Below are 22902 nucleotides of genomic sequence, written 5' to 3'. Positions count from 1 at the left end.
CCAGGAGCTCTTGTCCTGGGGCTCTCTTCTTGTCTGCTTGCCTTGCAGACTCCGATCTGCATGCAGGGCCTTTCGGCCTTCCTCCTGCATAGCTAATCCACGTGCTCGTTTTTTCACGGCAAGAAGAACCAAGGAAAGAGAAGGGGAAGAGGACAAGGCGACACCAAAAACAATTGCTCTTCTTTGGATTCTGATATTCCCCCAACTGTTCTTTTGTTCTATTTTTCACGCAAATCTCCAGTGCAGAACATTGGATTCTAAAATCTGGTAGCTTTGTTCATGCTTTCACGAGCTCAATCATTAGCACAATCTGCCAACCAGCTTAGGCTGATTAGTGATCAGTTCTCACAGTTACATGACATCTTCTGAAGTTGAGGCCATGGGATATGATCCTACTTCAGTGCATGATGAGCTCTCTACCAGAACATCATTAGTACCACCAGCACTGTCCCTTCCTAGTCCCTGCTCATGCAAATGGCACAAGGACAAATGCTGTAACCATATACAGTATCATTTGATTTCAAGTACAGATGGACCAATGGAACTTGTAGTTAAATGGCAAATCAATCCGAAGTTTGGAAAGGTCTGTAAAGGAGATCAGTATGCATGCCTTATCCACGGAAACAGTTGGATCTTGAGAAATTTTTTTTTCCCCTTCAGACCGGATTGGACAGGACTTGCATTGTCAAAGGAGCCAGAAGGTGAAGTATTGGGACAACGATAATGTGATTTGCTAGGGTCTCCCTGTCCCTATATCGTAGCTCCAAAGTAAGTTAAACCAAAGAGTCAAATCGAACGCCCCAAGGCCGAATCTTTTTAGGACCCTATCACTCTGCAAATGCCTTGGTATCGTGTTCATGCTGTCGTATTGAATGATCCGGGTCGATTGCTTTCGGTGCATATAATGCCTACAGCTCTAGTTTCTGGTTGGGCTGGCTAGCAGGTATGGCAGGCTCCCGGTCCGGCTGATCATCACAAGGTAATGACATGATTAACTGATGGCCGGTAAAAAAAAAAAATCTAAAATGCCAGAGTCACAAAATAGTGAAAGGGTTCCAGGCATTTCGCCGGAACCAGTTTAATTTGTCGAGTAATCTTGGCAAATCCAAGCCCAATGATGGTGATTAGCAGAACACAATCAAAACGCAGCTGCAGCTCGGCGCCAATTTCGGACGGCGGGGATTGGATCGGAACATGCATGATGATGCGATGATTTCTTTGCTTCTTTCTCATGGGAGGGGCATCGAATAAAGCGGCACATCGGTTTCAGCAGTCTCCACTGGTCCAGCGACTCGGGTTGACCCGTTGAGGAAGAAGGCCATGATGATCCATGGCTGCAAAAGACGCAATCACCCCCCCTACTGAGACTGAGAGATTAGGCTAAACTAATGGTGATTAGCAGCGGGGCACTAATTAAACAAGTCGCCGGACGCCAACTAGCGTTGGTCTGGTCCCCGCCGGTTCCTGTCGGTTTCGACCGGGATCCTCGTTAAAAGAAGGGAGGGATTAAACAAGCAATTGCAGAAAAAGGAAGAAGAGAAGGTCCCAAGCATCCATCCATCCATCCATCTCTGCACCTGCACAAGAAACAAAATCAGAGGAAAAGCAATTGTTGCAAAAAGCAAAGGGCAGTAGGGCACACTTGCTTCAAGCAATGGTGTTATGCTAGTGTTAACCTAAACCACCACCTTGGTTCCTGTGACAGGGGCGGAAGATGATAGGCTGGAATGGGAAAGGGGAGAGCATAGGATATCATTGCTAGAGTGATTTCTTAACCAGGAGTGTCATGCACAAAAAAAAGTATTAGGTCTAGTGAGGGCCATCTTGTTAAGAACTTAAGATAAGGCAGGGCAAAAGAAGCAATTGTTGATAAAAAGGATATGTAGAGAGAGAAAAGAACAATGGTATAGCAAATGGGAAGAGATATTTCCCTTTTTTCCTGTGGGGAAATTTATTTCTTGATCCTTATCTCTTTGATTCTTTTGTACTACAAACTAAAGAGTTTTTCTTATGAAAGGACATACGTATGAAATACTAGATGTTATCTGAGAATTATTCTGCATAATCGTCGTATCTTTCCCACCAAAATGGCAACCCGTATCTCTTTCAATAGTAACATATTTGAATCGGAGCATGTGTGCACAAATAACATCTTATTTTTGAACACATGATTGTTAACGGTTTTTTTGTTCAGACGGTTTAAACGGACTGCGCTCTAGGAAAAACGGCTATCCGTCATATTCATTTCACCAAAATTTATCGAGTTACAAAATATGATACAAACATAGTACGGGAATGGAAAATCAACATGGAAAAAAAATTTTAAGGCATCACTTGGAAAGCCGAAATGCCCTTCAGTCCCTACGAAAGAGCTCAAAATTTTCCTTGGAACTTTATTACTCCATAACTCCAAGGTCCGGCCAAAATTCAACCGGCTAGCAAGCAAAAGATGACACAAGCAAAACAGCCGGAGAGAGAAAAGAACGGTGACCAGGGTCAAGCGGTCAGGCCACAGTCCAGCCAGCGGTGGGGTCACGAGCTCCAACCATCACCCCCACGGCCCACCTCACCACCGCCCCATGGCCCACCTGTCATCCAACCTCACGCCCACCCCCACCGCCCCCGCCCGCTGCAATCATTTTCTCCCGCCGCAACGGAACTGTACAGAATCCCAACCCAAATGACCAAACTACCCCTTCAAACCGCTCGTATTTACACACACGTGCCACGCCGGGCGGCACGGCGCACGAGGCCCCTCCCGCCAGGTCGCGCACCGCACGCCACCGTTTCCCACCCGTGCGTCCCCGGCCTGACCCTGCCATTTCCGGATATTTACGGGCCCCCGCCACTCCCCATCTCCTTCCCTTGCTCCTGTCGCTCCACCTCGCCAGTGTCTGTCGCTTATTAATGTAGTGGCGGCGACAGGGAATCGAGGGGAGTCGAGTCGGGCGCGGCGCGGCGGTGTGGCGGTGGGAGTAGGCGCTCCGCCGCACGAGGAGAGGGTGCGGGGTTTCGGTCTCGCCGCCGTCGTGGGGGGCGGTAGGATTCCGCTGCCTGCGCTAATCCCCATCTCTGCCCCCACTCTTCCATTCCTGCTGCTTGTTCTTTTTTTTGTTGTTGGTTTTCACCTACTCGATTCTTGCTTCTTGGGCCTGTGTGCTTGGTTCGGTTCGTGTTGCTGGATTTTTCTTTCTATAATTTTCTTCTTTCACTTCTCGAGGTTTGTTCTCCGTGGGATTGTTCAATGCCGGAGCGAAATCCCCCCACTTCCGTTTCCGTTGCCGGGATTCTTCCTCCTTTTCTTCCCCGTTTGCGGATGCATTTTGTGTTTCTGTTCCGGTTTTCTTCTTTCCAGGACTTTGTTAGTCTAAAATCACCGGGATTGCTCGGGAATCAAGCGCGGGTTTCTCGTCTGTTTTCCGCTCGGTTTTCTCGGGAAGCCGTTCGCACGGCAATGCTGGTTGGGGAAGATCGTAAAGGAAACTCTTTGTCTTAAGATTTTTTTCTACCTTGCATTTCCTGCCTGTTACGAGATTGGAACGCCCCACGACCACCGTGGCCGGTGAACGGAACACCGGCCGGGAAGGAAGGGGGACAGATTGTTTCTTCAGAATTTTTTCTAGTCTGCATCTCAACCGTTTGTGTTGTTCGTTCAGCGTGCAATGTCTGATTTTCCATGCGACTCTCGTCAAGATTCGTTGTTCCTTGACACTCTGATTATGCATTGCAGGATTCATCGGGCTTGGACTCGGAATCTCTGACGAAAATCCAGTGGAGCTAGCAACAGTCTAGTTCCTTGAAGACTTTCGGCAAGATGATTGAGGGCAGGCGGCATTCGGTGGACATCCCCATTTCGAGGGCCCTGGTGGCCATCATGCGGTCCAGATCCCTGAGGGACCCGGACACCAACTCTCTGGCCAAGTTCTCGGCCAAGAAGACCATCTGGGAGGGCTGTTCCCTCGAGGAAGACGAGCCGGAGGGGAACAACTACGGCAGGCACAGCTTCAGCTACAACGCGTACGATCACCTCCAGAGGCGGAGGGAGGAGTTTGGGGACAGCTTGAGGTCAGGCCGTCTCGCCAACTCTCCCATCAACATCATCAAGGCCAATGCGATGGCGAAGGCCGCGCTCCATAACCAGAGCTGTTGCTCGGCGATCTCTGGCATGTCGAGGGCTGCAAAGGACAGGGCTTTTTCTTTGGTGATGGAAGGGGAGGAGATAGGCCGGAGGGAGGCCAGCACATTCCAGGAAAGCTCGAGAAGTTTGCTCCAGAAGTACCGGCCTAAATCTTTCTCCGAGCTTGTTGGGCATGATGTTATTGCTCAGTCGCTTTCCAGTGCTGTTTTAAAAGGAAAGCTTGCTCCTATCTATCTCTTCCATGGTCCGCACGGCATAGGCAAGACGTCCGCAGCTAGGATATTTGCAGCAGCGCTGAACTGCCGTTCTCCAGGTGGGAACCAGCCATGTGGGCGCTGCGAGGAGTGCATGGCCATATTCTCAGGAAGCAGCAGCAGTGTGGTAGAGGTTGATGCCTCCAAACTTGATTGCAAATCTAGAGTTGCAGTCTTGCTCAGGAATGCCTGTGAAGTTCCTGATTCTTCACACTTAAAGGTTCTTATAGTAGATGATTGCCAGCACATGGACAAGGAGGGATGGTACTCCATCTACAATAGCCTAGAAGGGATTCCTGACAGCACAATCTTTGTCATGATAACATCTGATGTTGATAAACTACCAAGCAATTCCATCGGGTGGTGCCAGAGCTACAGGTTTTGCAAGATAGATGATGCAGCGATTGCCCGTCGATTGATCAAGATTTGCACAAAAGAAGACATGGAATTCGAAGCAGAGGCCCTGGAGCTTCTTGCTCGCAAGGCCAACGGTTCCATTCGAGATGCAATTCAAATGCTTGACCAATTAACTCTACTTGGAAAGAGAATCAGCAAATCAGTGACACATGAGCTGGTAGGTTGGTTACTCCAGTTTTGTTTCCTTTAAAGAAGATCATCTATGGGTTTTCCCCTTTTCCATTGAAAACCGTCAATTTGTCAGCATCTAACTTGCTGTGTTTTTCCTCCCCCCTTTTCCCCAGATAGGTGATGTCTCAGATGAGGAATTGCTTGACCTTCTCAATCTGGCTATGTCATCGGATGCTGCTACTATTGTGAGGAGGGCTAGGGAGCTTCTGAGCTCAAAGGTCGACCCCCTGCAGCTATTAGCCCAGCTGGCAAATCTTATCATGGATGTTTTAGCTTCAAAGCACCTGTCAGATTCTTCAGAAGTCAGAAGAGTTACTGGCAAACATACATGTATGCTCTCTTCCTTATCAAGGTTCAAAATTGTGCAGCTACGTATTATATGGCCTCAGATCTGTTATGCTATTGTTGATAAGTTCTTTAGAAGTGCAGTATATTATCATTTCTACTGAATACTCTTGCTCTAGATAATATTACGCTTTCTTTCTACTGAGTTAACCACTTAACATTATCAGTATATGCCTGTTTATTGTTTCCATCTCCATATAACTTCGTATCAAACTTCGCAGCTGCTGATGTGGATGTACACAAACTTAGGAATGCACTGGAAATACTCTCTGAAACTGAAAAGCAATTAAAGACCACAAAAAACCAGTCTACATGGCTTACTGCTGCACTGTTACAGTTTAATATGAGGGAACCGTACTGTCTAGATGACACTGCAGTTTCAAGCATGTTTACTGAGAGTCAGACAGGTAACTAATGTTCTCTGCTTCCTGAACTTTGATCTCTCTCCTGAAAAATGTTGCTGTCGAAATATCAGGATTCGCTTACTGATAGATAAGCTGCATATTGTGCAGATGACGGGACCGCAATACTGAAAGATGAAAGCCTAGATACAAGTTCCCATCTTTGTTCTCAGAACAAAGTTAGTTCTCTAGACATGAATTTGGGAGATCCAGATGTATTGGAGACGATATGGATAAAAGCCCTTGAGAACTGCTCATCCCAGCCACTTCAAAATCTATTGCGGAAGGATGGGAAGTTGTCATCTCTATACACAAGCCAAGGTAAGTTGCTCTGTGCACGGGACCTCTGTCTTCTGTTTTGTTTGGGAGACAGATCCGTTTGTCACTCAGAGTGTCCCTACTTACTGTAGTTTTTGTTTGCTGTGGTCCATCATAATACACCTTTCCAGACAATTGCTCAGTGCTGCATCTAAGAAAGCACATGTTTGTCTGGATGTATGTATTATATAGCAATAGGTATACTTGTTGATTAGCTAGTGTTGTTGTCTTCCTGATAGGGGTGCATCTTGCTCAGAACTCTTGCAGTAATAGGCATTATATGCCTGCAAATTGAACCGCATGCATTTTGTACATGTACTTTGGATATTTTTCTATACAACTCAGATTTCATTCTATTAACCCTGTATTGTAGGTGTAGCAGTTGCTGAGCTACAGTTCTGCCATCCTGAGGATGTACCAACATCAGAGACCTTCTGGAAGCCACTTTGCGCATCTCTACAGAATTTGCTAAGGTGCAATGTTGACATCCGGATCAACCTTTCGCCCATCTCCAGCAACAGAATGGGATCCAAGGACTCTTCTGTGAGCCTGGTCATGCAATCCAGAGAAGACCGCGAGACACAGGACCCAGTCGCTACAAACTGCAAGACTGTCGCTTCATCCCGAAGAGACTGCCCTTCGCCACTCGCGGGGCAAGCAAAGGAGAAGCCGTCACACATTCTGGGGTGCCTCCATGGCACTGCAGATGGCGACGCAGTGGATACCGAGTCGAGGATCTTGAGCTACCAGAAGATCTCTGTCGTCCCTGCAGTGTCCACACCAGGAAACGCTCCCAAGAAAGCTGGAGGAGACACCTTAAAGGTTGATGAAGGTAGGGTTCGTCGAGGCTGCTTCTCGAACCTTCTACCCTGCGGTGCTTGCGCTCCCCGTCGGAAGTCCCAGACGCGTGAGAAACGCCGAGCCTCGCTGTTCAGCTGCTGTTTCTGCAAGATCAGACCGGAGAGCAAAACGAAGGCTGAAGCAGGGTAGTAGTATGGGCCAGTCAGGACTGCAGCCTCTGCAGTTCAATCTGGAGAGAGGTGGTAAAAGCAAGGCTGGTAATTCCGAATTCTGATTGCCAATTGGCTGAACCTGACATCAAGGTTGTCTATTCTCTTTAGCCCCTGCTGCTATGTTTTCTGGTTTGGCTGTGGAGGTCGAATCAGTTCAGAGTTAGATGGGAGCATGTGAATCTGTTAACTGCAGAATCGCCGATGAATGTGTTCATCGGTTTGACTGTAGGTTGCCTGTGATGAGACATTGGTCAGACACAGTACATGTGCTTCGCTAACATAGCAATATTTATAGTCGGATATTTTAACTTTCCTGGTAGCATTGTTATTGTATTTATAGTTTTCCGTTGGATGGCACACTTTCGTGACCTTTGCCCCCTAAATCGTTGATGAGTGTTCGTGAGTCATGATCCAAATAAAGGGAGCAGCAGATCTGCACATGCAGTAAAAAAAAAAGTGCCCTTCGCTGAATTTGTCACCTATGTCCTCTGATGTGACGGCGATTCTTGGTGCGCTTATGGAAAAATAGGAATTTTGCAGGAATCAACGCGTGTCTTGGCATTGAATTCTTCTCTTTTTCTTTGGCAAAAACCTTCAAAATTCTGAGCTTCTGGACTAGATAGAAGTTGAAATCAAATAAAAGCAAAGCTCGCAATATCTCATTTTGGACTCAAATCTCGAGTCCATGCCAGTGTGCCAAGGCTAGGTGGCATGACCGTTCAGGGATTCACCACGCCACAAAATTTCCACCAGCCGACAATCCCAAATTCACAATCACAACCACCACTCACCCTATCACGTAGCGAAATTCGGTACGCCTCATCCCACAGGCGACCTCGCCTCACCTGCAAATGACCGAGTTGAGGAACAATCACAGTGAAACGGTAACGCTGGTGCAGGAGGAGCACGGTAAAATTTTTACAAACACGGTCTTTTCTCTTTGTTTTCACTTGATGTAAAAAAAGGTTCTATGGAGAGTTAAAATGGAATGAAACAAGAACAGCATGAGCATATGTCAGATGCGACACCTAGACACACAAGCCACCACCACCGCAACCAGGAGGGGCTCGCTCCTCTACCTACGCACAAGCGCAACGACACACGGACAGAAACGCAAGGGAACTGGGTCACAGTTGCGAGACGCTACGGCCTGCGCCCTGCCTTCTGCTTCAGCTTCATACTTCTCCAACCAGCTGTTCAAGCCACAGCCGCAATGCCGAACGAGGGCAGGAGCCATCCGCTCTTCTTGGCACGCTCCACGTAGGAGAGGAACTTCTCCCTGGCATCAGGAATGTCGAGAGCCAGGTCGTCCAGCCCGTCCCTGACCCTTGAGAACCCCTTGGTCATCTGGTTGATGGTTATGATGCCTTCACCGAAGCACTCCTGCAACAGGCTCAGGGTCCTCTCATTCTTCTTCTCCATCGCCATCACGAGAGCCTTCTTGACAACTTCATGGTTGAAGAAAGACATTCCCAGCTCGCGGATGCAGTTGCATGCTTCCCCTACATCGCCTCCACTCTCGTATTCCTCCAGGAGCTTTGTTATCTTGTCCTTGGCATCCTCCACAGCCCATCCAGTTCCACCACCCCAGCATCTGAGAAGCCTCTCACCTGCATGGCGGGCTGATGCAAGTGAGCGTGCCATGTTCAACGTTTCAGCCCCGCTGCAGTTTGGTGGAAGCTTGCTGCTGATCTCATCTAAGTTTAGAGGCGCGAGAACATCATCAATCACAGCTCTGGCTAGGAACAGTCCCAGCTCGTCTGAGGCATCCAATATATCCAGTGCGGTGTCCTCTGCAGATTCAAGGAGCATTATGAATCCCTTGACGATGTCTTCAGTAGAGAATAGCTCCATGCTCAATGAGGATAGAAGAACCGACGCCATCTCTTTCTCTCTGTTCTTGCGGTCCAAAGCAATTGTTATGAGCTTCTTGATGAAAATTGGGTTATATTCTGGATAACCAAGCTCTTTGAGGCTACGGATAACCTCTGCTGTATCATCAGAAAGGAAGTACTCGTGAACTATAGATACAGCCTCCCTCTTGTACCTTGCCAGCTTCTCATGTTCATCATCTTCAACACTTCCGTTGGCACCTGAACTCATATACGAAGAATCTAGCCATCCCTCAGATGTTGCTTTTGATACCAACAGCTGAAATTCAGATTTTGCAGATGGGATATCAAGAATGAGATCATCAAGACTCTCAGCAACACGAGAGAATCCTTTCATCATCTGACTAGAGCTTATCAGACATTCTTCAGATGCTTCCTTCAGAAGCTTGACAATAAGAGCTTCAGCAGCTGGGCTCTCCATTCCAAGCGTAAGAGCTCGCTTCACCACCTCGTGATGAAAAAATGGCACTGCCAACTCTCTAATGCACCTACATGCCTCAGCTGTATCACCATTTCTGATGTATTCCTTTAGAAGATCAGCAATCCTCTTCTTCACCTCTTCTACTGTGATGTGAGTTGAACCACCCCATCGTCGCTCAATCAACTCTGCATGGTGAGGTGCTGAAAGGTAGCTCTTCTCTGCAATTTGTACAACCTGCAAACCCTTTGAGGACTCTGAGAGAGTCACTTTTGCCTTGCTGAGGAAAGCAGGTGGCAAAATGTCATCAACAACTGCACGTGCAATGAAAAGCGCGAGCACATCAACCACATCAGGTATGTCAACAGCCAAATCATCAACAGCCTCTAACAGCAGCACAAAGCCCAGTCTGATTTGAGTTGAACTGATCACATTGCCATAAAGAGATGATAGCAGCACAGACGCCATCTCTTTCTCCTTGTCATGCCTGTCCATTGCCATGGAAACAAGCTTCTTGACAAAGTAACGGTGGAAGTCATCATAACCCAACTCTTTAAGATCAGAAGCAGCCAATTTGACATCACCATTGCTGAAATATTCCTCAATTATTGGGACAACAGATTTCTTGTAGACTTCTAGTGGGGTTGTAACAGGGGCTTCAACTAACTCATATGGCTCCTGAGTAGCAAAAAAAAAAGGAGGATAAACATGAATGTACATGTATGGATACTAACTACATAGACTGAGCAAAGTACAAGGTGATCTCCTTTTTTTTAAGGATCTGTGGCAGCGCGAAAGAACAAATGGCAGGGGTAAATGGGTGACCCTTTTTTTTAAAGATTGAACATGTGATACACAATTTTCTGTGGCAGCGCGAAAGAACAAATCGTAGGGGTAAATGGGTGAAGACCAACAGTTATTACCTCGCCACTGTCATAGTTTGGGTCATTTCGGTCAAGGCAGGCTTCTGCATCAGTATCAATAAGTTTGCCCCAAGTCCCTTTGCCACCAGCACCATCTGCAACAGAATGCTCAGCAAGTCAGATATTTGAATACAGTGGAAAATAGAGATATTTCAGCATTTTTCTATCTTGGAAGAAATAGAAACATGGTGGTACTAATCTTAGGTATAACTCAATGTATTTACTAGAACTAATGTAACTACATAGGGCCCAACTATGTGTTTGCATTTAGATCATAGATGGTTAGTCACCAATTTTATGCATAAAAAACTCCCAAGGACTAGGCAACTGACACTCCATATCATGCATCGGAATCAGAAGGCACATGCGTTTTCACAGTAGTAGAGTCAAACTTATGATTGCATATCTGCATTTCACATCTTTGTGCAACACACATGGCAATCAACTGTTATGTAAAGATAGTAGGCAACATGTTATGAAGGCTACACCTAGGCTGCATAACACTTGATCATCCCTAACCTGATAAACTAGATCTAACACGTAATAGATCCTTTCTTGTTTCTTAGGGTGCAAGGGCTGCAACAAGCAGAATAAAGTCAATGAACATGAATCTCCAAGTATCCCTGACAACTGGTATTTTATAACAGCAAACTATGTCAATAAATATACTGCTTTCATGTAAGAGATCTAACCATATGCATTCAGGGTAGACCTGGAAGCAAACATGCTTCTAAAATCCCTAACACACCAAGGTGAATACAAAACAAATGAAGGAACCAATGACTGAATGCCAAAGATAACCTCACAATCTTACTTTCCAAACCAAAAAAAAGGGAAACAGTTGATTTAGCAAGGCCATAACAGCAATGCAGACCGTGTATTGACGTGCACATATAGTTGGCAGCATCAAGGATCCAGCGATTACAAAGCCATGCGATACTGTGATCAGTGACTACAAGAATTGGCCATAAAAAGAAGTGCAATAGAAGCACATGTTCCCACTTTCCAACATGCAGGTTGTGCACACATATGTATAGACAATGTCCAAATATTATCAGTCTAAAATTGTCAGCATAAAGGAACAGAAAATTCTGAATGAACAAGTTTGAACACAAAGGGTGCTCTAGTGAACCCCAATTAGGAGTGCAGGTCACAATTTACCAAAAAGGTTGGTAGGCGACTGATAATTAATAATTAGTAAATCGAGAAGCTGTATTTAATAAAATAACAACCACATACACCAACATGGCGCACATTGGAGATACTTCAAGTGTTCTCTTGGATTAGCAGCTGGCTTGTAGATGGTTCACATCATACTCGCACAGAGGAAAATCCGGTGGTTCAGTTAACTGAAAGCTGGTTATGATAACCAAGTGCAAAACGTGCTATGTCAACTTTACATTACCATATATTGATCTAAGAACAGCTTGTGCTGTTACACACATATACAGCAAAAGAGTACGGTGGCGAAAAAATGGCTAAAAGTGTGGCGAATGTAGACAGAACAGGTAGGTAACTAAGATTACCGAACTTTTAACAGAAATTACTACACAGCCAAACCTACAAATGTCGCGATCCAACTAAATCGTTGCTGTGTCAACCACCAGCTAATCCCCTATTGGCTGCTGAGACCAGCAGTGGAAAAGCACATGGAACCACCAATTCGCACCATGCATGCAAGGCTAACTGTCCATGTAGCGATCATGCAGATACACGTAATATTGCAAACAAAGGGCTCCTAAACTTAACCCACCTAGTAGAATAAACTCAAACTGGCAGATGGAAAACAGTAAGGTAAGCATCCGTATTCCTTCAGATCAAATTTCATCAACACTACATTTCTACAGGATAACAGGAACTATCATCTCCAAACCAAAATATGCAGTCTCAATAGTCAATACAAGAGCCCACCGCTATGCCCTAACTTCATGAGCCACAAACTAGCAAAACAATAGCAGCCTAGAAAGATAGGCAAAAGGGGATCATCCCAGCAAAGAGGATTGCTACTAAACAAGGAGAGCTATATGATTATGAACTGAGCTGCTGAACCTACTACATCCCTAGCACTCTGGTAAACAGGATACTATGAACCCCCAAAATGGCATTACACTCTAACCAACACAAACAAAAGCAGTAGCAATTAATAAGAGCAGCCCAGCGGCCAGCACACATGCCACATCATCATATCCTACCCTATCCTAAATAATCAAGCACGGGAAGCACTGGAGCCACCTCAGAAACAACAGGGAAGCAAGCAACCGACTAAACATAGCAGGAACAGATCGAGGCGCGGCTGGTCACACAACCAGCAGCAGCCAGCAGCAGCAGCACCTCACCTTTCTTCACCTTGATGGTCTTCCCGGAATGCGAGCGGCGCACGTGCCTCGGTCCCCCGCCTCCGCCTCCGCCTCCCCCTCCTCCCCCGCCCCCGCCCCTACCCGCGGCCACCGCGGCGGCGGCGGCGGCGCGCTTCTGCTCCAGCATCTGCAGCTCGTACTGCTGCAGCAGCGCGGAGGTGGAGCCCCCCGTGGGCGAGCGCGGGGAGGCGAGCGAGAGCGTCTCCGCGTTCTGCACCGCGATCCGCAGCTTCTCCCGCTGGTCCTGTGTCAGGAACCCCCCGTCCTTCTTCGGCGACGCCATCCCCTCCCGATCCTCCTCCTCCACCACCACCACCACCACCCGCCACCACCTGCAACAGGGAGGAAGGAGCAAACCAAACGCGTCAGCGGAGCCGGAATGGGGGGAGGGCTGTGATTCGAGCGAGGGGAAGGAGGGTTTCCGTACCTAGGGTTTCGGCCGCGGATCGAGCCGGCGCCGCCCCCACAGCCCCGTGCGTGCGCGAGATTTGTGTGCGGGACTACGAAGTGATGATGGATAATTTTTTTTCTTCCTTTCTCTCTCCCCACTCCTGCTGCCGGTTTTGTTTTGTTTTCTAGAGAGAGGAGGATCGGGAGGATAGGGAGAGGGAGGCGAGGGGTGGTGTGGATATATACAGGCCGGGCGGCGCGGCGTGCGTGGGGCATGGCTTTGCCCCGGGGACACGTCACCGCACGCGCCCGACACGCCTGCGCTCCGGCCGCGAGCCCACATGTCATGGAGGCAGTTCGCGGGTGGGCCTGCCCGTTTCCGACGGCCCGCTGGTTTGGGCCGGCCGCCGCGGATCCCTATCCCGCTCTCCACCTGGCCACTGTCCGCTCGCGCAGGGACGGTGGCGGGGTCAGGTCAACACGGGCGAACCCACCAGTGCCTCACTGACACGTGGGAGGAGCCCAGTTCTGGGCCCACTAGTCGGTGAGGGTGATTCCGTTTGGGGTCGCTGCTGCCTGGGGATGTGTGGTGTTTGGATCGGGCGGTCGGGCTCTAGGAGTTAGGGTTTTGCACGGGAGGGATTGGTCGGGATCTCGTGTGGCCGAGGGGTTTGGGGACTGGCGCTGTGGCCGGCGGTGGATGGGTGTACACTTGGCGGGCGGTGATTGGCGGTGGCGCTGTGGATAAGGCAGGCTTGGGTGTGACTGTGATGCGATGGGATATGATGAGAACGACGCGTCGGATTAAGTCAAGGTTCAGTCAGTATCGCCGAGGGATCAGATCGAGTACCTGAAAGTCTGAAACTGACTAAACCCCACATATACATTCGAACATCTAAGTCTTCAGGCACACATAAGGTTGGTCCGACCATAAGGTTTTAACCTTACTTATTTTTTCTTCCTAGAAATAACATGTTTTCTACCTTTTCACATAACCGAGAAAAAAAAAGGAAACTTAATAACATGTTTTCTACCTTTTCACATAACCGAGAACAAAAAAGGAAAGTTAATGTCTCCTTGGTACCACTTGATGTGTTGAAACCAAAAGAACAAGCTAGGTGTCGGCCTAGGTGATTAATATACATTGCCACATTCAGGTCTTTGGAAGGCTTATCACCCACCTGCCAACTTTCGATACAAGAACGACCATCAATTAAGCCACAAAACACCACTTTGTATGCTCTAAGGCAGCAAAAAATTATACCATTTCCCTCATCAGGAGCGGGAGACGATCTGGTATACACGGCCCCCAACAGTGGCACCAGCTGCATCATTGGTAGCTATGCTGTAATCCTGCGCCTGATCCCTGCTCACTGTAACCAACAGAATGCGATTGGTAAATGTACATACCACAGTTTCAAACACACAAATATAAGCGAGCATAATAGATATCGACCTCTCCTAATATTCCAATCTTATACTTGAATAAGGAACCCCATATGCTCTCTACACATTTGAACCAAGCAGGCTTATACATTGACCAACCCAGGCCTTGTTTAGTTGGCTAAATTAGGAGGTGCCAAATTACTGTGCTGGCACTGTAGCACACTGTAGCGTTTCATTTGTATTTGTGAATTATTGTCCAAACATTGACTAATTAGGCTCAAAAGATTCGTCTCGCAAAGTACAACAAAACTGTGCAATTAGTTTTTAATTTCATCTACATTTAGTACTCCATGCATGTACCGCAAGTTTGATGTGATGAAGAATCTTCTTTTTGCATAGTGCCAAAGTTGGGAGTTGGGGGTGAACTAAACATGGCCCCAATTGATTTAAGCCCTTCAACCGGGCCAAGAAAACAGGGGAAGAGTTTTAGCAACTTGCTAGGATGGTGTCATTCTAAGCTAAAATCAGCAAATCAACTCTAGCAGTTCTTTGATCTATGTACCTACAATGGGGATTATAATTCTCAATGCACCTCAAGTCATTAAAATCTCTAGTTCTCAATTACTACTTGTTCTCAGCTACTGGCCAGTGTATTGCAAAAGGAGGCATGGAAACACGACCACAGTGAAAGCAATCTGCAGACCAAAATGTGTTGTCATCAGCAAGCAAGCAAAATAATATATTCCTGTACTCACAGCGAAAAGGGCTGGTGCGGATGTAGATTTGCCCCTATAAGGGCTCCTTGGTTCTCATAAAAAAGAATGCATAGCTATTAACAAAGATGGACAATAAAATGTACCTGAATAACTTGTAGGAAATATGAAAGATCAGCAAACTGTGCTTCTGTACTTAGAGCATGACCTTCAGTTCTTGTAATTGCCATCAAACAAAGGACAAGAAGATTATGCAATCAGGCAAGAGGTTCAGACCTATACTCTGAGCGTAATTCCTCACCACCCGCCCGGCTCGAGCCGCCCCCGCCGCCGCCCACCTCTGCCGCCCGACGCTAACCCGTTTGGCCCAGACGTCCCCGCCGCCTCCACCGCCCACCGGGGGTCTCCCACCGCCCGGCTCCGGCGGCGCCCACGCCGCCTCTGCTCCGCCGCCATCTCTCGCACCTCCACCGCCGGCCAGCGAGCCTCCCCGGAGCTCCCTCTAGACCCGAAGGCCACAGGTGAACCCCCCAACCCCCCAAACTCTAACCCTAAATTTCGATCCCCATTCCCCAATTCAATTTCTAGTATAAGTTGGGTGATTGATGGATGACGAAAAATCAAACGTTTGAGGAGTAAATCTCTTTTAAATTTCCAATGTAGCTTGTCTTAATTTACGTGTAATGTTATGGAGGCAACTACGAGGACTCTCCTTTAATTTTAGTAGAGCCTCCCCGATTACCATATTAAGCAAAAGTTAGTATCCTATTTTCATCTCCATTTGCATAGCTTGGTGCACATGCATCCTCACAAGAACCGCGTCAACAAAAAACGGAGCGGGCTAGTAAAGCAAAGTAATAATACAATCTGAAATAAAGTTATAGTTTTATGATCGAACATCCAAATCAAAATCTCATTGCACCATAATATTTGTTTTAATAAGAACTTCAAAACAGGATCACAATCGGGTATATTTTGATCAAAATAGTGTACTTTTTTAAAAACAAATGTTACTTCCTCTATCATATAAATTAGTCAAAAGTTACTTCCTATCATGTACATTATTGATAGGTTACTTCCTTTCATGAACTACAAAGTTTAGTTTCCAGTTCATAAGTTACGTTTTATGGACCGTGAAGTGGAATGCAATGTTACTTTTTCTTAACTTTCACGGTGTAACAACTTTCATAGAGCACAAAAGTTACTTTCTTAATACAGGCACGGACCAGAAAGGTACTTTTTTTTTCCCTAACAATGTTACTTTTCAAAATTTTCACGGAGTATATAGATACTTTCTTAATATAGGCACTGGCCACAAAGTACTGTCTTAATTATTGATGAGCATAGAGTAGCATGTGCTCGTGTGTGTTGTGCTCTGCAGAAATAAAACACTTGACGCATATGCATGCACGTGTGAGACTGAGATGGTCAGTGGGTGCATGAAAACTAGAGTGCTAAGGTAAGCAAATCAACTCTCTTTTTTTAGAAATAAAATGTGATCGGACTTTCCATTTTAGGAAAATTTGAGTGCTCTTCCTTTAAGACTAAATAGAGAGGGCTCTTCATTTAGATTTTATTTCTTTCGTATTCGACTTCATAATACGAAAGGAAGTTTCATCTTTGGAAAATGGTTGGTTTGATGCTTTACGCGGCTCCACTGGCGGCGAACATTTTGCTTTTGACATGAAGAACATGCAAGTCACTGGCGGCCTTCTCGTAGTAGCGGCTTTCTCCAGTCATGGCGCCGTATTCATTTAGTATTGTCGATTTGGTCTTTCTATGGCGCGGGGGATGCGTGGAGCAAGCAATTGGTATTTTTGTGCTGATTGGTTGCTGAGGCAATATGTCGAACATGTGGTGTGCGATGCTGCTTGGGAGGAGCAAGTGTTTATCCTGATTCTGGGTAAACTAGGTTCATTTCAACTGTGACTGAAAGGAGATGGTGGTAAAGTAGGTTCCCTGAACTGCTTGTGCTGCAACTTAGCGCGGAAAGCAAGTTTTTTCTCTCACCGTTTGGAATTGGAGCAGGTTGCTGTTACTCTGGCGTGCTGGGTGTATAAGCATAAAGGTGGGTTCTGTAGCTTGTGCTTTCATGTTCCTGCATAGTCATTGCATAAACATGCAGTTAGGACCATGGCTGAATTTGCATTGCTTATCTTCAGTTTTACAACCTGTTTATCTTACTGCATTGTATTCTGATATGGTGGCCTGATACCTGACATGTTATTTTTCCCTAATCTGCTACAGAATTCTTATCCATATGTTCTTGATCACAGTCATTTGGATGACCATTTGTAGAGTTGGCAACAAGTTCGATTCTTTTGCATTAAGCCTATATCTGATAGAATTATTGGTCTTTGATAGCAAATTTTTTTTCCTGGATTGAAAAGGAGCTTGAATATTAGAATTGTCAGTTGGATATATGATGTGGAATTTTCTCAGTGTTCAAGATGGATAATAAATAATAAATCAATGCATAAGTTCATGTGCATTAATCCTACCTGACTGCCTATGATATAAACAGATTCACAACGATCATGTCTTTGGGTCAGATTTTTACATTTAACGTAGTCTGAGATTATTTGAAAAGGAAAGAAATACCACAAGCCTAACTGTTCTTTTTTTTATTTGAAAACGAAGCCTAACTATTCTCGTTTTAGGAACCAGGAGGCACTGTAAAGTCTGAACAACTGAACCTCTCTTATCAACTTCAGCACATCAGTAGTATATTCATCACTAACTGTTCTCATTTCAGGAACTAGGAGGCACTGTAAAGTCTGAACAACCGAACCTCTTACCAACTTCAGTACGTCAGTAGTACATTCATCAGCAAAGAAGCCAAGGATCGCGATGGCACTGCGGCAAGCACTGGGATGGTCGGAAGGGGAGGTGATGCGGCCAGAGTCAAAGCCCTGCTCCCGGTTGATGCGGCAGACTGCTGGCATATTCTCCGTTGGTGGCGGTCTGGCTTTCTGGGTGCTCTGCCGCCTTCACTATGGTCATTATTCTTATCCATCCAATCATCTCCCTCTTATATGTTTTTTGTACAATGATATGCATCTTGTGAGCAATACTTGTTTAGTTTTCTCACTGTGCAAGATCTTTGGATCAAACCAGAGCTCAGACCATTTTGCTGACCTCGTGCTTATTCTACAGGTCCAAGAATAACAGTTCCAAGGAGTCTCAGGTGGGCGTCATGCGGAGCAGTCTCTGTGAGCGCGACAACAGCCCTGCTTGTGCGGCTCTTCAGCCCAGAGTGTGAACCTCAGAACATAGCCGCATTTGACATACCTGAATTGAAGCCTGAATAGGTTATCTGAAGTTCAGAGTTAGTGTACTAAAACCTATCATGTTTTTTATCCGTGCATCCTGGACAGTTTCTGGAAGATACTTCTGCATCATGTAGCCTGCCGTAAAGATCTATGCCGTCGCTTGAATTTGCCTTACTGGCTATCATGTATGGTAGATTTGTCTCCGAATTATGAGCGGGTTCCTATGCTTTCGAATGGAATATTATGTCGCTGAAATTCAGAAACAATCAAAGTTGCAATCCGTTGTGAGATATGCAGGTCCTTCACGTCAAAACATCTAGATGCCCTTTTAAGAAACATCTAGATGCCCAGAGAAGTTTCCAACAAACTGCGATCTATAGACAAAAACGGCATTCCAATTTTCATGACACGACAAAACATTTAGATGCCCTTTTAAGAGTTGATGAGGGCTCATGAAATGATGTTGCATCTCGTCTTACGAATACATGCCATCGCGATCCTTGGCTTCTTTGCTGATGAATGTACTACTGATGTACTGAAGTTGGTAAGAGGTTCGGTTGTTCAGACTTTACAGTGCCTCCTGGTTCCTGAAATGAGAACACTTAGTGATGAATATGCTACTGATGTGCTGAAGTTGATACGAGAGGTTCAGTTGTTCAGACTTTACAGTGCCTCCTGGTCATCACTACCTAATGATCATATTTGCTACTGATGGCATTAACTTCTATGACCCGAAATTGGGCACCCCGGCTGTGTCTTGTGATAATATTGTTGATATCCTGGAATGTTTTAAGGAAAAATGGTATGTCTACCTTTCCTTTTTGGTATTTATAAGTGCTTGTGGTTTCAATTTGCACTGAAGCTGTCAGATTTGTATGTACTTCTAAGAATCTTGTAGAAGGCTCAGTCGAGCATAATTGTCTATTGAATCAGTTCTTTTGTGTGTTCAATTGATAGGACTGGTGGAGTTGACAGTTTGTCTAATCCAAACGGTGTGGGTGGAGGTGTTCAAGGAGATTGCAGTGTTTGTCTGAACTCGTATGCTGATTATCTTCACTGATAATTACATTTTTTTTTTGCATAAACTTGCTGATAACAGTGTAATATGTGGAAACTAATGACAGGTGGCCAGTGCCTCGGCGATATTGGCGCCAGCCAGATGAACCCGAGAAGTCTTATTTGGATGAATATGAACGTAGGGTCCTAGACAGCGGCTGCCAGTTCGAGTACATCGGTGGATACATACACATTCTGAAGTAGTCGTTTTTTGAGCTGGCTTGTCTGAGATGCTTTTCATATAACATTTGAACAGATATTGTAAATTACTTACGATATCTCGCTTTTGTATTGTTCCTGGTAAATTAGTCGTGTACCGAATTGGGCTTGAAGCAATCTAAACTTCTTTTCATGTGGATCTGTGACAATGCAGCAGTTTCATTAGCTAGCATCTACAGTATTATACAAAGATACAAGTCCGTGGAACAAGTGATCATCGCAATTATTAGGATATTGTAGTCTCCGGTGGAACTTCCGTGGCAGCATTACGAAATTTTGGTACAGCTTTGTTAAATTTTGATAAAGCTTCTCGCTCGATTCATAACTGACCTAAAATTAAAACTTTTATCGAAATCAGTCAATCAGGCTATCCAAGGGATGATAAGATCTCAAATATCCCAATACGAACTATGAACGCAACAAGATCACATGAAGTTAAATTCCATGAAAAGGTGGGTGTGGTTACGACAAACCCAACTAGCTACCCAAATACTGTACTTCAAAAAGGCTAACGTGTCCATTAAAGTGGTCACTAGGTTGCAATGGAAACTTAGCTTTCCACTAATGTCACATTTGCACTGGCAGTACATTTCAATCTGTAGATACTTAACATTTTCTGCAACATCTTATTCATAAAGTATAGCATAACAAATTAGATGTCAGAAAGTGAACTGAAAATCCCTGCAAGTGATCTGTAGATACCCAAATACTGTACCTGAAAATGCTCGCTTCCTAGCATCGGACTTCCAGAGCGCAGAGACGTAAAGGATCATGGATGGAGTCAATGCATTCTAGGGCTGCTTCCTAGCTAAGTACTTGACCAAAAACAAGCACTACAAAAGCTAAAGATCTGAGAGGGACTCTGGCCTCTCTATTATATATTGGATTATTCACGATCTTCTTATTGTTCAAGTCTTTCGCAATTTTCAAAGTCTTGTTGAACGCCAATTTAACAGGAAGATCCTAACTATGCAAAGTGATTGGGGAGGAGAGTATGTGAAGCTAAACTCCTTCCAATAGATTGGTATTGCCCATCATGTATCCTGCCCACACGCTCACTAACAAAATGACTCAGCTGAAAGGAAGCATCGTCACATCGTAGAAGTAGGCCTTGCTCTCTTAGCCAATGCCTCCATGCCCCCTAAAATTCTTTGACGAGGCTTTCCTAACTCCCACCTATCTCATAAATCGCCTACCAAGAAAGGTCATTGACTACAATATGCCCCTAGAGCGTCTCTTTAAGGAACAACCCGATTACAGCTCCTTGCGCATCTTTGGCTGTGCATGCTGGTCAAACCTTAGACCTTTCAATCAAAGAAAACTTTCTTTCAGATCCGTTCGATGTGCCTTCCTCGGTTACAATCCTATGCACAAAGGATTCAAGTGCTTGGATATCTCTAGTGGACGTGTGTACATCTCAAGGGACGTTGTATTTGATGAATCTATGTTTCCCTTTGCCAATCTTCATCCAAATGCTGGATCTTGGTTGAGATAGGAAATTCTTTTACTTCCTGACCATTTGCAAAATCATGGGGATGTAAATAGTGTTGTTCCAGATGTTACTGATAATTGCCCTAGGGCTAGTGGTGTTTGTGATGTGCAGGACACTAATCAACAAGTCCTATTTGTGTTGGAGCCAAGCAGAAATTTCACCTATGTGTTGCACAATGAAGAAATTCATCCAGCAGATCCAGAGGGCACAAAAGATCCCAGCGCGGCAACCGATGTTGATTTCCTTGGAGGATCCGGCTCCGATCCCGGAGCAGATACATCGACTGCTGGCTACCTTGACTCCGCCCCTGCCGGACCCAGTGGGCGCTGGCCGCGTGGGTTGTTGCATCCCGCGTCGATAGAAGCACCAGCATCTCCCGCCGCGTCCAGTCCAGACGGGCCACATGCCGGTGCCGCACCCACCGCACCAGTGCACCGTGTGGGAAATCCACTGATCGGCTCAGGTGGATCCTCTGCGCTGGGTGGATCACCTGCTCCTCCAGTTGCTTCGCCGCCACCTCCAGTACGTGAAGCTGAAATTTTGCCTACTCCTTCATCCAGACCAAGAACTAGGTTGCAAAGTGGTATAGTAAAACCGAAAAAATTCACTGATGGCACTGTCCGTTTTGGGAACTTGTGTGTCACAGGTGAGCCACAAACATTGCAAGAAGCCTTGGTTGACTCAAAGTGGAAAGGAGCTATGAAGGAGGAATTTGATGCATTGATCAAGAATTAGACATGGCATCTAGTTTCTGCTAAGAAAGGTATAAATTTAATTGATTGCAAATGGGTTTACAAAATCAAGAAAAAGGCAGATGGGTCGATAGATAGATATAAAGCTAGATTAGTTGCTAAAGGTTTTAAATAACGTTTTGGTATAGACTATGAGGACACCTTCAGTCCTGTTTGTGAAAATAGCCACAGTAAGATTGGTGTTGTCAGTGGCTATGTCAAAGGGTTGGTGCTTAAGACAATTAAATATGCAGAACGCGTTTTTGCATGATGTTCTGGAAGAAGAAGTCTTTATGACACAACCTCCGGGTTTTGAGGATAGTAAGTTGCCTTATCATGTGTGCAAATTAGACAAAGCCATTTATGGTCTACAGTAAGCTCCACGAGCTTGGTACTCGAGATTGAGTTTGAAATTGATTGATCTTGGATTTCTTGCCTTCAGATATGTCTCTGTTCATCTATAGGAAAGGCAAGGTTGAGATTTTTATACTTATTTACATTGATGATATAATTATCACTAGATCTTCTCAAGAAGCAATTACAGCCCTGCTACAGGATCTAAAAGTGGACTTTGCACTAAAGGATCTTGAAGATTTGCATTACTTCTTAGGGATTCAGGTTGAGAAGGGAAGGGATGGTATTCTGCTGTCCCAAGAAAAGTATGCGTTGGAAATTCTTGATAGAGTTGGAATGAAAAGTTGCAAGCCAACTATAACACCACTGTCGTCTAGGGAGAAGCTCTCAAAACATGAAGGAGTACCTTTGATTTCTGATTAAGTACACGGTACCTGAGTGTGGTGGGAGCTCTCCAATATCTTACATTAACCCGACGTGATCTTGCCGTTCAGTTAACAAGGTACGTCGATTTTTACATACTCCTACAAGCCTTCACTGGATGGCTGTTAAGTGGATACTCAGATATGTTAAGTTTACTGTTGATGTTGGGTTGAAAATTAGAGCAACTAACTCAATTTTCTAAGTGCATTCTCTAATGCG

General features: G+C 45.5%; 2 protein-coding genes and 1 long non-coding RNA gene across 5 annotated transcripts; 2 read left to right on the top strand and 1 right to left on the bottom strand.

The window, feature by feature from the left end:
- The first annotated feature begins 2882 nt into the window (after positions 1–2882).
- On the top strand, positions 2883–7416 carry LOC101773972 (protein STICHEL-like 2). Its single transcript, XM_004972928.3, has 6 exons — positions 2883–3039; positions 3731–4966; positions 5094–5310; positions 5547–5732; positions 5838–6047; positions 6418–7416. Exons 2-6 carry the CDS (start codon positions 3815–3817, stop codon positions 7032–7034), a joined length of 2382 nt encoding a protein of 793 aa, XP_004972985.1. The 5' UTR covers positions 2883–3039; positions 3731–3814; the 3' UTR covers positions 7035–7416.
- A 535-nt stretch (positions 7417–7951) lies between these two features.
- On the bottom strand, positions 7952–13253 carry LOC101773560. Its single transcript, XM_004972927.4, has 4 exons — positions 13075–13253; positions 12627–12979; positions 10291–10385; positions 7952–10045 (listed from the first exon to the last, which is right to left on the bottom strand). The coding sequence occupies exons 2-4, from the start codon at positions 12928–12930 to the stop codon at positions 8255–8257; spliced, it is 2190 nt and encodes a 729-aa protein (XP_004972984.1). The 5' UTR covers positions 12931–12979; positions 13075–13253; the 3' UTR covers positions 7952–8254.
- A 2073-nt stretch (positions 13254–15326) lies between these two features.
- On the top strand, positions 15327–19643 carry LOC101772337. Of its 3 annotated transcripts, none has more exons than XR_001164215.2 (7): positions 15327–15657; positions 16518–17086; positions 17165–17204; positions 17892–18134; positions 18293–19210; positions 19366–19446; positions 19533–19643. It is a non-coding gene; the product is annotated as an uncharacterized LOC101772337 (long non-coding RNA). The 3 variants fall into 3 exon arrangements; XR_001164216.3 differs by lacking the exon at positions 15327–15657 and having other exon boundaries at positions 15664–16595; positions 16826–17086; positions 19533–19641; XR_001164214.3 differs by lacking the exon at positions 15327–15657 and having other exon boundaries at positions 15664–17086; positions 19533–19640.
- Positions 19644–22902: the final 3259 nt, after the last annotated feature.

This window comes from Setaria italica, chromosome VI (assembly GCF_000263155.2).
Source record: "Setaria italica strain Yugu1 chromosome VI, Setaria_italica_v2.0, whole genome shotgun sequence".
NCBI classification, from domain to species: domain Eukaryota; kingdom Viridiplantae; phylum Streptophyta; class Magnoliopsida; order Poales; family Poaceae; genus Setaria; species Setaria italica.
The sequence above is the reverse complement of the archived record's forward strand: the minus strand, read 5'-3'. Positions and strand labels throughout refer to the sequence as shown.